The following is a 17,077-nucleotide window of genomic DNA, read 5'->3' as shown; positions in this document are numbered from 1 at the left end:
TGCTGAAAGCATCCTGACTCCGTCACTGGCGTGCACTCCCTGGGGATGCAGGCGCCCGCTGCCTCGGAGCCACAGGGACAGGGCTGGCCGGGCCAGACAGCACGACAGAGCCCCGGCAGGGACAGACAGACACGGATGTGCCACCCCTGCTCAGGGAGGCACCTGCGGGAAGGTGACCCCAGCCCCCTCTGGGGCTCGGGGTGTGGCGCTTCCCTCCTTGGCCCCACACTCCTGGGCTGCACGTGGCTTTCCCGTGGGTCATCCTGCACTGCACTCACCCTCTCCTTCCTTAAAAAGCCTTGTGCTTCAGGGCTGGATTTTCCTGAACTTGTCATCACCTTGTGGGCAGCAGGGCTGGACCATCCCCTGGGGCACGGCAGAGCCAAGGCTTTGACAGCCCCACGGCCTGGCGGGGATCCAGCAGGGAAGGCAGGACCTGCTCCAGGGCTGTAACCTTGGTCTGAGCCACGGCCATGGCTTTTTATTCAAACCTCCTGCCGGAAACTGCTTGGCCGGGTGACCCTGGGCTGACTCTGTCCCAGACAGGCCCAGGGGATCCTGCTGGCAAGTGCACACCTTTCCTGTGCTAGGGCTCAGGCTGGCACAAACTCCTCTCGTGCATGGCCACTGCGGGTGCTGGGTTCCCCCTGTGCTGTTTGGAACCAGGGTGAGGGGGCTGGTATCAAGCCCTGCCCATCCCCTGCACTGTTCCTGCTCGGTCCTGGCTCCCAAACCCCTCTTCAGCTCTCCTGGAGCTCCTTTAGGCCCTGGAAGGGGCTCCAAGGTCTCCTTCTCTTCTCCAAGCTGGACACCCGCAGCTCTCCCAGCCTTTCTCCGGAGCATCCCCGTGCTCTCCTCTGGGGGTGGTGGGACAAGGGGGAATGGCTTCCCACTAACAGGGGGCAGGGTTAGATGGGATATGGGGACGAGATTCCTCCCTTTGAGGGTGGGCATGCCCTGGCACAGGTTGCCCAGGGAAGCCGTGGCTGCCCCATCCCTGGAAGCGTCCAAGGCCAGGTTGGACTGGGCTTGGATCAGTCCGGGATATTGGACAGTGTCCCTGCGCCATGAGCTTTTCCTCCTTGTATAGTGGCCAGGCAGATCCACTTCCACGAAGAGATCAGGAATTACATCGGTGGTCTTCATCCCGCAGTTAAAACACTGCAAAAACCGACGTCGCGCGTGGGGGAGCGAACGGTGCGGGCTAACGGCGCTACTGGCCCTTTAAATGAGCGCCAGTGGGCGTGGCCAAGCTCACGCCCTCCGCTTGAAGCCGCGCCCCCGCCGCGTCCTGCGAACCGACCAATGGGAGGCGAGTCCGGGCGGGGCCCCCGCCGCTGATTGGCCGCGCGCCGCACGGCGGCGGGTGCCAAGATGGCTGCGCCCACGGCGGAGGGGCCCCGCGGCTGAGCTGCCGTACGGCCCCGCGGGGACCATGGACGTGCTGTTGGCGCTGCTCCGCGGGCTGCGCCTGCTGCTCGACCTGCTGCTGCTGGTGCTCGACCTCAACTTCTTCCTCGTGTCCTCGCTGGTGTCCGCGCTGCTGTGGCTGCTAACCGCGGCCTCCAGCCTGCCCGCGGCCGCGGCCGCCGCGGCGGTGGCGTGCTGGGATGCGCTGGTGCTGGTGCGCGGCTGCTGCGGGGCCATGGAGGGCGTGCGGGCGGCCGGGCACCTGGCGTCGCACCTGGCGTCGCACCTGGCGCTGCGGGGCCGGGAGCTGGCGCAGCGTGGGCTGGGCGCCGTGCTGGGCTGCGGGCAGGCGCTGGGCCGGCAGCTGTGCGAGGCGCTGGCCATCGGCACCAGCCTGCTGATGTACCTGGTCAACAGCCTGGTCAACGTGTGTCTCATCGGCACGCAGAACCTCTTCACGCTGCTCGCCGCCCTCTGGGACTCGCTGGCCGGGCCCTTCGTGAGGGCCGCTGAGCTGCTGGCCGCGTTCCTGGCGCACGTGTCCAGCGGCGCCATCGCCGTGTCCATCCTGCTGTGGTCGCCCTGCCAGATGGCCTTGGAGCTGCTCTGCGCCGCCACCGAGCTCTTCATCAGCATCTTCTTCGTCAATGTTTACGGCCTGGGCCTGCTCCTGCTCATCGTGGTGGTCGGCGCCTTCGCGTTCAACCCCGGGCTGCTGTGGACGCTGACGGGCTACCTGCTGGGCTACTTCCACACGCTGCCCTCCTTCCGCCGCCTGCAGCGGGACGTCTGGCGGCTCTACCAGGTGGCCGTGCTGACCCTGGGAGTGGCCATGACCTCCCAGCCCTGGCGCAGGCCGATGGACTGGATCCAGCAGGTGACCAACTGGAGCCAGGGCGGCAGGATGGTGAACCAGGGGAGTGACCAGCGACGGGCCGTGGGTGCCCCCAGAGCCCCGGCTGGCGACAGGGTGACCCTGGGCCAGCTGCTGGCCGAGCTGGAGGAGCAGCTGGATGCAGAGCAGGGGCCACAGCCACGTCCTGCTCTGAGCCGTGCTGGGGCTGGGCAGCGTCCCCAGACATCCAGGGAGGAGCCGGGCACGTCCTGGTGGAGAGCCCCGAGGAAGCAGCGGCTGAACGCGACGGCCGGGAGCGCTGAGGGAGCCCCCGACAACGACCCCTGGGTGCTGCTGAAAGAACAAGAGGAGCGTAAGAAATGTGTCATCTGCCAGGACCAGACCAAGACAGTCCTGCTGCTGCCCTGCAGGCACCTGTGCCTGTGCCAGGAGTGCACAGAGGTGCTCCTGCAGCAGGACATCTACCAGCGCAACTGCCCCCTGTGCCGCCAGGTGATCCTGCAGACCCTCAACGTGTACCTGTGAGCCCACGGGGGGCTTGGGCTGTTTTCCCAGGAGGTCAAGGGCACCCCTGTCTGCACTTCCCAGGGCTGCCTTGAGCAGCTTCCAAAGAACTGTGGATGGTGCTGGAAGGGCAGAACGCTGTGGGGTGTCTGCCGGTCACATTTGCTGCCTAACTAGGTTGTAGCTCTTGCTAGCAAGCACAATACTGATCTCTGCAGCGGGCTGGAAGAGTTACCTGGTTTTTTGTTGACAACTTTTGCTGTTCCAAGGCTCGTTGCCTCGAGCCTGCAGCCTGAGATCCAAAGCAGAGCGCAGAAAAATGCTCTGGTCCCTCCTAGCCAAAGCTGATGGAAGGTTAAAGGCTGTGCCCTCCTGGCAATCACAGGGGCTGGTGCAAGGCAAGGGAGGTGTTTTTCCCAAGGTCTCACTAGAAAATTACCTGGCAGGCTGCATCCAGGCCTGTTTCCTCCTCCCACCATCAAAGTGGAGGAGCTGCATGGGAAAAGGGAGGAGTGCCCTGTTTGCAAGGCCCAGGGAGAGCAAGGAGCACACTCGAGAGTTTAGTGTTTGCTGAACCTGGCTCTCAGCTGGAGAACAGGATTTCTGGGGTACTTCATCACCCCAGGGCTTTGCTTTTTGAGGGATCTCTCTTGCCAGGACAGCGTGGAGCTGTGATGGACTCGGGCTCCCGGCAGAGCTCAGTGCTGCTGCTGCTTCCACGCATCACCTATGCAAGACTAGCGAGCACACGTCAGGTTACCTGCACGGGGAGGCTGGAGGGATCACTCTTCTGCAGGGCTGGTGGTGCTGCTTGGGGAGCCTGAGGAGTGGCCCCCCAGCCAGTTCTCCCAGCCCTGGCAGCAGCAGCAGCAGCCCAGATTTGAGCCAAGGCTGGAGAATCCTCTCCAAAACCCACACATTTTCAGCCACAGAGCAGGGAGGGTCACTCCAGAGCTTGCTGGCTCATTCCCAGGCTGGGCTGGCTAGAGAGAGGAGCTCACTGGGAGGAGAGGGAGCACCCCAAAGCTCCTGGGAGCTCACAGACATTCCAGCTCCAGGCACAGTTTCTGCACAGCCGTGCTGTGGATGTGCAGTTGTGCGTGTGGAGCAGTACCAGGACCACGGATATCTTGGATTAGGGCAGGGCTGTACCTTTGTTTTGTCTTGTTGTCTGTCACCAACGTAGCTACTTCCATTCAGAAGCGTCCCCTGAAGTCCGAGTGCATCCCATCCTGGCTGGGGCAGGCCTGAGATGGCTCATCCCAGCTTGGGCAACCAGCACTATTCCAAGAAATTGCTGGGCTGCAAGAGGGCCTTGCACTAAAAAGCTTTTCCTTTTCCAGCTGCTTGCCTGAGGTCAGCCACACGCCACAGCCAACTTTGGCTGGAGCCAGACCGGAGAGAGTCTTGACTCTGGACTGCAAGCCAAGAGCCTGAGGGTAGCTGCCATGCTTTCCCTTTTATTTTCCTTCTTGATTAGCAATTTAAGCCAAAACAGAGGCAGCAGAGAGGCCAGGCTGTGCTGGGAGATGCCTCTGAGCTGTAAAGCTGAGCTCTAGCAAGGAGCTATCTTCTTGTTGGGTGGCTTTGCTGGGAAAGGCACTGCCAGGGCTGGTTGCTCCCACATTTCCTGGGAGCTGGAAGGATTCCTGGCCAAGCCAGGCTCCTGAGCACTAATGGGTGTTAGAAGGGCCCTCAGCTGCTTCCACTCCAAAGAGATGCAAAGCTCCCCATTGCTCAAGCTCTTGTCCCTGTGCCTCCCCACACACCTCCCTTGTTCATGCCTGCTCTCTCCAGCCACCAACACTTGGGAGCAGCCAAACCCTCACCAGAGGAATGTGAGCCCAGGCTCTGCCTTGTCCCAGGCACTTGCAGGGGAGTCAGGGAGCTGCAGCTGGAGTCACCCAGGAGTGGGATTGTGGCCCTGCTTCTGGCCACAGGCAGCAGCGTTCCCTTGGGACCAGCTCATGGATCAAGGGGTGCAACGTTCCCTACATGAGTTACAGGCTGGGGGGGGGGGAAGGACACCCCCCAAAACTGCAGTTTGTTCCCCTAATCCCTTTTTTATTATTGTTATAGCAGTCACGCTTGTTTAGGGCCTGTTTGCTGTTTATAAGAGAAGGCTTTGCCTTAAGTTTAACTCTTTGCACTATGGACTAGATACTGAGCAGATTAAAATCTCCTTTACCAAAAGCTGGGTGCTGCCTCATTCTTGGGAAAGGTTTTTTGGGGAAATGTTTGTGTCTCCTTTACCACCTCTGGACTCCGTGGAATGCCCATCACTCCTCACAAAGGGTCAACATCACCTGCAGGCTCAGGGGTGTTTGCCCCCAGAAAAGCAGTGCTGTGGGATACCCTGGAACCAGGGAAAATCCAGCACCCAGGAGATGAATTTACACCCAAACCCACTCTGGGTGGGCTTTTCAGAGCTGGCAGCTCCTGCTCTGCCCACCCACAGTGAGAGGAGATGGTTGTGGATGCACCAGGGGACAGGGAGGAGAGGCTGGGGTTTCCCACCGTGTTCCAGGCTGGCAGGAGCATGCTGGGACACGTTCATTCCTGTTCCTGCACGTATCTGATGCCTCAACGTCCTGTGCCAGACTGTCCCTGGGATGGGACAGCACGGGACTGGGTCTTGCCTTGCAGAAAGGCTGTGGCAGGCACAGGGTTACTGTGAGCAGATGCCTTTGCTGCACAAGGAGCTACTCCCTGGCTCGTCTGAGCTCCTGGCAGGTTGCTTTGTGCTTTTAAGCACTCTCTGCTTCCCCAGCATCCTCATAAATTGTTTGGAAAAATGGCTCAGGACCCTGATGGGCAGAGACTCCAGGAGTCCTGGCTTGGCTTGCCCTGCCCTGGCAGGGCCATGCCAGCAAAGTGGCTCATTTTAATCAGGATGGAAAGCAAGAGAGGGGAAATGGGAGCTGCTGGGAGGCCAGAAAGAAGCAGATACCTGCTCAGGCACAGGGAGGAGGGCAGTGCTGGCAGATGCATGATAGATGGGCAAACTGAGGCACTTCTCATGCTCCCAGGGGGTGACCTGAGGCTGGCTGGGCACCTGGGGAGGCTGCAGAGGGGGCAGGAGGGTGGGATCAGCAGGGGAATGTCTGCCATGCCCTGCACAGCCAGGCTCTCCCAGCCCAGCAGCCCAGGCAGGGGATGGGAAGGATGCTCAGCCACCTCAGGCCACTGCGGCCGAGCTTTCCCAGAGAGGACAGGATGTGCAGGACACAGCCCTCCCCCGGGAGCCATCCTGCACACACTTGGCTCAATCTCTGCTCAAGCAGCCAGCAGCTGCAGGAGGAAAATGCGTGAGCCCTGCCTGCCCTGGCACTTTGGGTTGTGGTGCAGGGCTGCGCAGCCTGGGCCGCTCCAGGACAGAAGATTTGGGGTCCTCGGGGTATTCCCTGCTCCAGAACATGCTTGGGAGGCTCCCACGTGCGCCAAGCAGGCTGCTCTCAGCCCATCAAAGCGAGCCTTCCCCAAGGAGGGAGGAGCGTGATGCTGCCGGGTGACCCCGCTGTAGGAGCACTGGGGCGGTCGGCTCTGGCAGCCCGCTGAAAGCAGGAGCCCCCAGGCGCTGGGAAAATCCCTTTGTCAGCCCAGCTGCAACTCCCCCTCCCTAATGAGCGGCTCGCCACAGCCTGGGGACGACAGGCACGGTGTGCCTGCCAGCAGGGAGCGGGCGGGACAGCCGGGAGCGCAGATGTGGCACAGCAGGAGCGGCGAGCGATACCCGGCCGGCAGGGAGGGAGCAGGTGAGGATCAGCAGCAGAACCACGGGGAGCCTTTGGGCTGCTGCCGGCACCAGCCTGGGCTCTCATTAGTGACCCGGCACAGGGAGCCTCTTCAACTCCCCGGACACGGCAGCGATGCCGGTGCCTCGCAGCCTCAGGGGCACGGAGGGGCTGAGGCTGGCGGGGGACACCGAGGTCACCCTGCCTAGAGCAGCTTGCGCCGCTCTGGGGACAGCGGGGTTCCCAGTGTCTCAGTGGGGGGAGACTCTCCTGCCCCTCTGCGCAGCCCACGGCAGGGTTTGACCGGCATCTCTCACCCAAACTCCTCCTGAGTTTGGAGGAGCTGATCCTTCATCCTCTGGACATGGGATTCTCCCAGGGACATCCCTGAAGGAGCCGGTGTCTGCTCTCCTGAAATCCAGGCTTGTGGTCCTTTTCTTGCCCACCAAGGATTGTCCCCTCCCCTGCCATTCCCAGGTTAAGGGTCTCCTTACCAGGTCAGCAGTCCTGAAGATGTCTGGGAGTGTTCCCTGCACCTCATCAGCAATGAGGCCTCTGAACCTGGGCCATAACCAAATTTCGGGGTGGAGCAGGAACCATCCTGCTGCTGCCAGGAGTCACCAGGCCACCCTTCACCACTGGGGCATTTCCATGCTCTGACACCATAAGCCCTGTGCCGCTGCAGGGTCTCGGACATGATCCAGTTGATCTCTTTAATTTCTGGTGCCTGCTGACCTCCTCAGGTGACCTTGGGAGTGCCAAGGACACGAGTGCTGCTCTGAAAAGAGGTGCTGACATTTATTTTTGTTTCTAAAAACCCACAAAGCAACCACAAAAACCTCCAAAGAAACAACAAAACTGCTGCCTCTGTCAGCTGCACTCAGCACCTGTGGGCTCAGCCTGGCTCTTTTATAGGCTCCTCGCTTGCCCTGGCTGAGGGATGCTGGCCCCTCCCTAACCTGGGCTCTGCTGGAACAGGGTCTCCAAGCTCTCCTAACTTGGGGCAGCTGGCAGAGCTCATCAAAAGCACCTGGAGCTTACTAGGAACTTGTCAAAGTCTCCTGTGGCTCTCCATCCTTTTTCCTTTTCCTTTCCTTTCCTCCTCCTCATCCTCCCTAGGCAGCAGCAGACACCCTCCCCCTGATCCCAGACAGAGTGTCCACACAGCCAAGAGCATCCCAAAGGAAGCAGAGCCCAGGAACTGCCGTGGCTGCCTGTGCTGAGCGTGCTCCCCCACATCGTGACAGGGACCAGGGAATGCTCCCAGCCCCCACACACCTCGTCCAGAAAATTCCCTTTCCTCCTCCCAGAATAGCCATCGATCTGCTTTGCGGCGTTGCTTGCCCCCTGAGCAGCTCTGCTTACAGAAAAAAAAACCATCTCCAACCCAAACAGAGGCTGACACCCGACCCCGGGGCTGCCTGAGGGGCCTGCGGCAGAGCCCCTCTGCCCCCCAAAGGGGTGGGAGGTGTCACCCCTGCTCCCAGCACCTCCACAGGTCCCCACGGGCTGGGGGTGGCAGTGATGTGCCCAAGGTGCTCAGTGCCGGAGTGGGGGTTCCCCTGGGAGTGGCACTGGGCCTGTACAGGGGCACACGGTGTCCCCAGGGCTGGTGCCAGCCTGCTGCAGCTCCTGCTGAGCAGGGCCACGGGGTGTGCTCATCCCGATGGGCACAGCTGTAGTCCTGGGGGTCCATCCGGCACAGACGGGGGGCAGTGGGGGATCCGGGGCAGGGGATGGGTGGCTGTCCCGTTGTGTTCCGGCTTCCTGGGCTGGGGAACGCTGCAAGGTCCCGCTGGCACGGTCAGGAGAGGAGCCGGTCCCAGCTGGCACCCTACAGCCGGGCAGGGCAGCGTCCCAAGCCCATTAAGGGGTTCGGCCGCTGGCCAAGAGCCCCCTCCCCGGCTGGTCCCCTCAGGGACCTATTTTGGGCAAGGAATGAGGAAGCTCTTCATTCCCCTGCTAAAAATAGCGACCTTTCCCAGCGGCGGGTCACCGCTTTCACATTGGGGCGGGGGGCGGGCGCGGGGGGCTCCGCCAGCCCCGTTCGGCGACTGACGGGCCACCCCCGGACCCATGGCTCTGCTCGCCCCGGGCAATCCGCTCCCCCGGGAGTGGCCCTGACAGCATCGGGACCCTCCCATCCGGCGGCACTCGGTCCTCGGGGGGGGACCGGGGGTGCTCCCGCCGCGCTCCCGAGCCTTGGGGAGGTGCCGGGGGCTGTCTCAGCGCAGCGCTCCTGGCTCAAGGACGCCGATGCCACCATCTAGCGGCTCTCGCTGGCCCTGCGGGGACATGCCGACACGGTGGCCCCGGCCCGGAACCCCCGGGCAGGGCTGCGCAGCCCCCTCCGCCCTCGGGGGTCCCGCGGCGCACAGGGGCGCGCAGGCAGGCGGCACACGCGTAGCTGAGCAGCCCTTTATTGAGGGGAGGGATGGGGCAGGACCCGCGGGACGGGCTCCTGGCCACTCAGCCCGGCTTGCCCTGCCCTGGGGGGTGCCCGAAATAACAGCGAGCTCTGACCCAGCGCTGCTGCAGGCGCGCTCCGCCACCCCCGCGGTGGCGCAGGGGACGTTCCTGTGCCCCGAGCAGGGCAGGGGTCCCGCTGCCCCGGCTCCCGCCGCGCCCGGAGCTGGCAAGGGGGCACCTGCCCGGCCCCGTCCGCAGCCGAGGGCGGGCTCAGGCGAACACGGCGGAGTTTTGCCAGTAGGAGTAGACGAGGAAGCCGGTGAAGGTGCTGTCCGTCTTGACGCTGGCGTAGAAGCCGATGTAGTCCCCCACGCCCACCTGCACCCACACCTCGTCCTCGGGCTCCAGGCGGACCAGGGTGCCCCCCGAGAGCGAGGTGGGCTTGGGCCAGTTGCCGTAGTACTGGAAGAAGGAGGCGATGGAGTGGCCGTTCTTCATGATGTCGAACTGCAGGCTGGTGCGGTACACGGTGGCGTGCACGGCGAAGTAGTACAGGCCGGGCACCTCGCAGGTGAACTTGCCCGTGGCCGGGTCGTAGTGGCCCTGCTCGTTGATGAGCACCACGTCGAAGAGGATGGGCTTGGTCGGCCAGGGGAGGGCTGCGGGACTCGGAGCGCTTGGCGCTGAAGGCGGAGCGAGGAGCCACGGCGCACTCGCCCTGAGCCCCCTTCTCACCGTGCAGCCCGTCCGCGCCGGGGCTGCCCACCTCTCCGCGGGGACCGGGCACTCCTGGGGCAGCAGGAGGGGACAGGGTCACCTCTAAGTCACCAACACAGCTCCTCCACCCCTCCTGCCAGTCCCATTTCCACCAATTCCCTGCCACAGCCAGGGCATTGCGTGGGGGAAAGCAGCACGAGTGGGGAGGGCTGGGTGGTGTGTAATTTAGCACAGCATCAACAAATCGTTGGAGAAACCCTCGCAGGCTGGGGGAAGCCCAGGAGCCAGGGCAGGGATGATGCAATTCCTGGTGGTCCCTTCTAAAGCAGGGCTAGAAGAGAGGGGGTGGCATCGGGGATGGGGACAAATTCAGCTCCTGCTGCCTTTTACAGAACGCAGGGGCACCACAGGCAGGGCCAGAGGGGTGGTGGTGGCATGGGAGGGGCGCTTCTGCAGGATTCAGTCTCCGTTTGGCAATTTGGGCCAGCATGCAGGACTCACCCCCTGGCATGAGGGTGTTCCCCATGGGCAGGGAATGGCAAATCCCCCTCCCCAGCAGGGATCTCTCCTTTCTTACCAGGGGGGCCCATCTCGCCCTTCTCCCCTGGCATCCCCATGGCTCCGTCCGGCCATCCCGTCCGTCTCTGCCTGGCAAACCCTGGCCCCCGTGCAGGCCTGGGGTCCCCGGGATGCCCGGCTGCCCTGAGCACAGCCCAGGGATCTTGTTGTCTTCAATCTGCAAGGACCTGGTGATGAGCCCGAGGAGGGAGAGGAGGAAGAGCTGCTTCATCTTGTCCTGGAGGGGATGGAGGGGGGCAGAGAAGGATCACAGCTCTGGGGACCACAGTGAAGAGGGTTGGGGCGTTTGGCAGGGAGTGCGGGGGGTCAGCAGGGGACATTCCCCCCCTTCTTTTCCCTTTACCTTTTGTGCTGCTGCCCTCGGCGAGGCCCCGGTGCTGCCTGCACCTGCCACGGCATCCCCATGGCCCGTGTGCCACCACATCATCCTGCAGCCCCGGGACAGCTCAGGACGGCTGTGGGGCGTGGGTGTAGGGCCAGGGCCAGCGGCAGTGGCTTTGTGCGTGTGGCTGGGGGCTCTTTGGGGTGGGCACTGCCCCATCATGCCCAGCTATGGAAGAACGGGCCGGGGGATTTAGGGCTGGCAGCTGGTGAGCTGTGAGCGTGCCGGGGGTGGGGTTGTTGCCTCTGGGGGGTGCGTGGTGGGGCGGCAGCTGGGGGAACGCGGGGCAGTGTCGTGGCCCTGCCCTTGGCAGCATCCCGGCTGCCGGCGGCTCCGCTCCACCCCCGGCCGGCTGCAGCATCCCCGGCCGTGCCGGACCACCCCCGCTGCCGGGACCACCCCCCCTGCCGGGCTGCCCCCAGCCCTTCCCACAGCAGCGCAACAGGGGCTGAGCCCCAGGGCCAGCGCTGGCCCCCTCCCCGTGGCCTTGACCCAGAGAAGCTGCTTTCCTCCCCCTCCACGACGGCAACAAAGAGGAAAAGGAGGAGAAAAGTGTCAGTCCTCCGCCCAGGCGCCGGAGCCAGGAAGCCAGGGAGTCCCGGCTCCCCCCGGCTGGGTATCCCCACTCACTGTGATCCCGCAGCTCCTGTCTGGGACCTCTCTGCTCGCCGCTGTGGAAGAGCTGAGGCTCTTCCTGGCCACTTGGCTCTGACGAAGGCCCTAAGAGAGGCAGCCTCTCCACCCCCCCCTCCTCCCCACGTCTCTCCTCCCAAACTCCAAAGGAAATCAAGGGCCTTGGGAGCCAAAAGCTACAAGACAAGGGGAAAAAGAAAAATAATCCCATGATGTCGGAAGTGCTGTAAGCAGGGGGAAGGGAGAGCGCTGCAAACAGCCCGGCCGAGGGAGAGGAGGCACAGGCTGTGAACCACCTCAGCCTGACATGGCTGGGCACTCGGACAGCAGGGTGGAGGGGAGGAAAACAGGGAAAACAGGCAGCAGAGGGAAAGGAAACAAGATAAAGGCTGAGGGAGGGAAATCCAGCGAGGCAGAGAGAGTGACAGAAAGAAGAGGGAGCTCTCAGGGTGAGCGGGTGCTCTGACCGGCAGCAGAGCTGAGGCAAAGGGGATGGCAGAACACACCCTGCCTGGCAGTGCCAGCCCTGGGAGCACGCAGGGGAAGCCGCAGGATCCATCTGGGCGGTCCCAGCACGTTGGGCTGAGCGTGCAGGGCAGGTGGAAGCGCGGGCAGAGCAGTGCTGTGCCCGTGCCAGGAGGCAGGGCTGGCCCTGGGGACCGCGGCGGAGCTTTCGAGGCGCTCCCAGCTTGCCTTTAACTCGTTCCAGCGCCGAGTGCGTCCAAGGGACACGGTCACACGCTGGCCAGCAGGGCGGGCCTGTGGCTGGGGATGTCCCGGTGGCCAGCAGCAGCTGGGACATGCAGAGAGAGAAGGAGCTGGGTGGGCTCAAACCCCCTGAGCTGGGTGGGAGCGGCAGCTCCGTGCTGGGTACAGGGGCAGAGGGGTGCTGGCACGAGTGGGTCCTGACCCCAGTGACCCCAGCCAGGCTGGGGATTTCTCCACATGCTCAGGGCAGTGGGGAACACGATGGCACTGCTGGCTCTCTCCTCCCCGTGCCAGAGCCTTCAGGGGAGCTGGGGACATTGCCAAATGTTCCTTCCAGACCTGGATACTCACGGCCAGGCTGGGTGGTGGCAGGGAGCCGCCTGTCTCCTCACTCCCAAGGTGTGAATGGACTGTTGTTTTTGGCCAGCTGGACACTGGTTTGTGGCCATGGGTGTTGCCAGGCCAGTGGCTACCAGGGTGGCCTTCAGCCAGCACAGCTAGCTCAGCCAGCAGGGCCACCACTCTTGGTGGGGCAGGATCCCTTCCCTGCACCATGGGGCCACCAGCTGGACCCCCTCTGAGACCCATCCATCTCCCTGGCACCCTGCAAGCCCTCAGCCCAGTGAGGGCACAGCCAGCTGCCCACTGTCCCCTGCAGTCTCCCCTGTGCCCCTCCATCCCTGCTCAGATCCCCCCACCCCAATCCTTGGCTTCCCTCCCTCTACCCATTCCTCAGTTTCCCCTAGGATCTGGCAGCACCCACCCACACACAGACCCCAAATGAGTCACCTGCTCCGTTGGGTTTGTCAGCTGCTCACGCTGTTTATTCTGCTGGCTTTGGGGCTGTGGGACACGGGCAGCCCTGGGCTCTTGTGCCTGCAGCCTGGCTCACCTCTGCCCAGCCTTGCTCTGTTTGGGGAGCACGAGCCCTTTCCCTCGTGCTCCTCCAGCACAAGCTCCAGCACAAGCCTTTCCCTGTGGGATATGTCACCTGCTCTCTAGGGAAATGGAGCTGTGGGCAAGCCCATGGATTCCAGGCACCAACGCAAGCACTGGGCAGAGTGGCTGACCCCAGGGCAGCTGAGGGGCCACCCCAACAGCTGGGTGTTTACAACAGGAAGAGCAGGAGGGACATTTGGGGTAGGGAGGGTGGCTTCAGCCCCTGCTGCTCTCCTCCTGCTCGCTCAGGGCTGGAAGCACTCTACGGGGTCGTTGGAGTCGGGTAGGATGTTGCAGTTGATGGGCCAGAGGATGCCAAGGAGGCCGAGGGACTGCTGGCAGCGCAGCTCGGCCGCCAGGCACACGGCCCGGCAGGGCTGCAGCACCCCCCCGTCCGGGGTGCACTTGGGCACGAAGAGGCTGCAGATGAGCAGGCGGAGGTGCTGGTAACACGCCAGCTCCATCAGCGTCTGCGGGACAGCGGGGACAGCGGTGTGAGCCTGGCACGGCGGGGGTGAGGGCAGCCCCGCGGGCAGCCCCCGGCCAGCTCACCTGGTAGTCCTGCAGCACCTCGGCGGCTCCCTCCTGGTCCGGGATGGCCAGCCAGATGTTGGGGAAGGAGGTGGCGTTGTAGCCCAGCCCCAGGCACATCTCCACTTCCACGGGCTCGCAGACAGACCCTGCCACAGGGAAAGGGGATTTGCCCGCGGCAGAGCTGCCCCACCGGCTGTGCCAGCGTGTGCCCCGGGGCCAGCTGGGCTCAGGGGGCTGGGTGCTGGGTGGGGCACCCCGGGTGGCACTCACCGAAGGCCGGGTAGGACACCTCGGTGCAGTTCAGCTCGTCAGTGCCGTCGGGGCAGTCGTGCCAGCCGTCACACACAGACTCCAGCGCCCGGCACTCGCCATTCCCACAGGAAAACTCCGCGGGGCTGCAGGTCTCTGGAAGGGGAGAGGGCAGGGCAGGCTAGGAGTCAGCACGGGAACATGCTGACCGCCTCTGTCTTGCTCACTGGCCAGGGGATCTGGCAGATCCAGCTAGGGAGATCCCAAATTCCCTGAGTTATGTGGGGACAGCCCTCAGGTCACGGATCCTGCCTCTGTGCAGGAGAGCCCTTCCAGGTCATAACCCCACGGCTGTAAGCTTATAGGGTAAATCAGGTGAGCCCAGCAGGCCCAGCTGTGGAACAAGAGCTGCTTTTTCCAGGTTTTTATCCAGCCTGGCCTTGAAGCCCCCCCAAAGATGGAGGTGGCACAACCCTGGGCAGCCTGTGCCGCCACTTGGCTACCTACTCTCTGTGGCATTGCGGGCTTGGTAGGTGGCAAAGAACCCGTCATCTGCAACTCCCTCGTCTGCCACGAAGAGGACGGTCATGATGTGCCGCGAGGAGGTCAGGGTGGGTGGCAGCTGGTGGCCACAGAACCTGCCGAGGTCATGGGACAAGAGATGGGGTCAGGGGGCTGACCAGCACCTCCCCAAACCCTGCCTCCTGGTGGCTCCTCCCCACCAACCAGCCCCGTGCCTCAGTTTCCCCAGGTGAGCCACGGCCCCTGTGTTGCCAGGGTGGCACGGCAAGCCTGGGGGTGTCGGGTACCTGCCCATGAGGCTGGCGGTCCCCGTGCCCGCGCTGTCGTGCACCTCCACAAAGTCGAAGCTGCAGTCCTCGTGCGACTCCAGGCTGAAGTTGTGGAAGTGCAGGTCGATGACGTGGCCCAGGGGCACCGAGATCTGCCAGAGGCACAGCTGCGGGGCAGGGGAGCAGCCGGCGACACCCGTGAAGCTGGGCAGGGGCACGGCCCAGCTCTCCCCGAGGCCGAGGTTGCCTTCCTCCCTGCCCATCCTCACCCTCACCGTGCTCCCACAGCAGCCCTTCTCTCACCTGCTGGTGCGGGTATGGCTGCGGGTGGTTCGGGGTGGACAAGTGCCCCTCCAAGGCGGTCAGTGGCCCCCCACATTCTGGAGGGACACACACACGCACAGATTTACCCCTGCCCCCCGCTCCCCGTCCATCCCCGGTGCCGCGGGGGCTGGGGGCTGCAGGGGGGGGGTCTGTCCCTCTGTCCTGCCCACCTTTGTGTTTCAGGCTGCAGTTGGCCTCGTCGCTCTTGTCCCTGCAGTCGTGGAAGCCGTCGCACACGAAGCCCAGCTGGAGGCAGAGCCCCTGGTCACACAAGTGCTCGTCCCAGGCACAGCTCTCTGCACGCAGCCACAGACACCCAGGCTGGTGGGGGGGTTCCGCCGGGCACCCTCCCCTCCCTGCTGGCTCTCCCCGCTCCCCGCCAGCGGTGAGGGACCCTGGCAGTGCCCAGGGCCGGGGCACTCACTCTCGGCGGGGGCCACGGCACGGTAGCGGGCGCTGAAGCCCTGGGCACCCACGCTGCTGTCGGACACGAAGGTGACCCGCAGGCGGTTCGAGTCGGTGTTGAAGGTCGGGGGGGGCACGTTGCCACAAAGCCTGGGGGCACAGCAAGGGCTGGCATCACTCGCTGCCCCCACACTGCCACGCTCCCCAGGTGTGAGGAGCCCTACCTGGTCGGGCTCCCCCGAGCTGGGGCAGGGGCTGTACCACCGGTGCCCTGCTCTTCGTAGAGCTCCAGGCGGTCGAAGAGGCAGGAGGCCGTGCCCTCCACGCTGAACGTCTCCATCCTCAGCTGGATGGCGAGGCCGGCGCCCACCTCGATGTGCCAGATGCAGAGGGCGTTGGGGGGGTAAGGGCCGGGGTAGTTGGGGGAGCTGAAGGAGCCCTCGGGGCCTCGCAGGGTCCCTCCGCAGGCTGAACGAGGCAACAGCGTGGGCGTGAGCGGGAGCAGGGCACCCCCATCCCAAAACGCTGCCCCACTCAGGACTTACCCGGTGCTGCTGTGCGGGCCGTGGGCAGCCAGCTCTCGGTTGGGGTGGCAGCTGTTCTGGGGGCCGGGGGCTCCCTTCGGATGGGTGCAGTGGCGGTGGTGGCAGTGCCGCGGGCGGGCAGGGCCGTGGCCGGGGCGCCGGGTGGATGTGGGGACGTCAGCTCTGTGCCCAGGGAAGAGCAGGGACTGCTCAGCCCCAGCGGGGAGGGATGGCTGCGGTGCAGGGAAGGGGCTCAGGAAGCCCTCCCAGCCCTGTGCTCCCACCTTACCCACAGGTGTGCAGCTCCCAGGGGATCCCACACTGACGGGACGCATCCCACGGACACGGAAATCCCCCTTGCTCCTATGCATGGGGTCACCCTCTCCCCACAGCGGGCACACCCCGGGGTGTGCCCGGCGTGCCCCTCTGCCACTCTGAGCCGGTTCTGTGTCCCCCACCCCAGTCACAGCCACCTCCCGGCCCGGCACTCACGGTGGATGACGATGCCGAGCAGGAGGGCGATGAGGAAGAGCAGGATGATGCTCATCAGAGCCACGCAGAGCCAGGTGAACTTGCAGTCGGCGCGGTACCTCCAGCCCACCTGTGCCCAGAGCTGCTGGCCTGGAGGCGAGGACAGCGGGCAGAGTGCTGCTAAGCCATTCCCCCACCTCCCTGCACGGCGGGCTCAGCCCTCGCCGGGCACGTCCCCACCGCTCTCCCCGCGGTGCTGATGTGTCCCCAAGCAGCCCCAGAGCCCAGCAGCCCGCTCCTGCAGCCCCATGGGCAGGGGCGTGTGTACAAACCCCCAGGCTGGTACCGAGGCCGTCCCGGCGCGGTGCGGGGCCGGTCCCATCCTTGTCTGGCGGGTGCTCCACGCTCGGTGCTGCCCGGGGCTCCTCGCCCTCAAAAACGGGGTTGCAGAACTCGGTCTGTGGGACAGCGAGCGCGGGTGGCACCCTGGGGACCCGCGGGGGGACACGCGGGGACCATCAGGAGCACCCACACCCCCAGCCCTACCTTGCTGCCGTCCAGAGCCTCGGGGCAAAGCGTGATTTCTGTGAAGTCTTTCATGGCAGCAGGCGGTTCCCGGCGCAGCCTGGCTAAAATCCTGCCCAGTGCCCTGTGCCCCCCAGCCCCACCGCCCTCTCCTCCCCAGCTGCCCCCATGGGCCCCGGGGCGGCGTGGGGACCCCTGCTCCACGCTCCGGAGCGGGGGTGGTGGCAGTGCCAGCTCTACACGTGGCAGCCCTGCAGCGCCGGAGCCCACCCGAGGGCCATGCCCGCCGCGCCGGGAGTGCGGGGAGCCCCGGGAGGCAGCAGCCCCAGTCCCCTCCGCAGGCCCCTTCCCCCTCGCCCCGTTAATCCAGCTCAGCTGAGGAT

At 64.6% G+C, this 17,077-nt stretch overlaps 3 protein-coding genes across 3 annotated transcripts; 1 reads left to right on the top strand and 2 right to left on the bottom strand.

Annotated features, from left to right (window-relative positions):
• The first annotated feature begins 1,276 nt into the window (after positions 1-1,276).
• RNF26 (ring finger protein 26) lies at positions 1,277-4,963 on the top strand. Its single transcript, XM_068172352.1, has one exon. It carries the CDS (start codon positions 1,436-1,438, stop codon positions 2,789-2,791), a length of 1,356 nt encoding a protein of 451 aa, XP_068028453.1. The 5' UTR covers positions 1,277-1,435; the 3' UTR covers positions 2,792-4,963.
• A 4,150-nt stretch (positions 4,964-9,113) lies between these two features.
• Positions 9,114-10,517, bottom strand: C1QTNF5 (C1q and TNF related 5). Its single transcript, XM_068171971.1, is given in 4 exon segments — positions 9,114-9,555; positions 9,557-9,702; positions 10,208-10,258; positions 10,261-10,517. Coding segments are annotated over 4 exon segments (729 nt in total). The 5' UTR covers positions 10,421-10,517; the 3' UTR covers positions 9,114-9,183.
• A 2,218-nt stretch (positions 10,518-12,735) lies between these two features.
• Positions 12,736-17,077, bottom strand: MFRP (membrane frizzled-related protein). Its single transcript, XM_068172319.1, has 13 exons — positions 16,716-17,077; positions 16,516-16,627; positions 16,191-16,319; positions 15,720-15,881; positions 15,399-15,642; positions 15,194-15,324; positions 14,940-15,065; positions 14,749-14,825; positions 14,464-14,612; positions 14,162-14,292; positions 13,676-13,810; positions 13,424-13,551; positions 12,736-13,341 (listed from the first exon to the last, which is right to left on the bottom strand). The coding sequence occupies exons 1-13, from the start codon at positions 16,767-16,769 to the stop codon at positions 13,117-13,119; spliced, it is 1,803 nt and encodes a 600-aa protein (XP_068028420.1). The 5' UTR covers positions 16,770-17,077; the 3' UTR covers positions 12,736-13,116.

The sequence above is a fragment of the Anomalospiza imberbis genome, chromosome 24 (genome assembly GCF_031753505.1).
Source record: "Anomalospiza imberbis isolate Cuckoo-Finch-1a 21T00152 chromosome 24, ASM3175350v1, whole genome shotgun sequence".
NCBI classification, from domain to species: Eukaryota; Metazoa; Chordata; class Aves; order Passeriformes; family Viduidae; genus Anomalospiza; species Anomalospiza imberbis.
The sequence above is the reverse complement of the archived record's forward strand: the minus strand, read 5'-3'. Positions and strand labels throughout refer to the sequence as shown.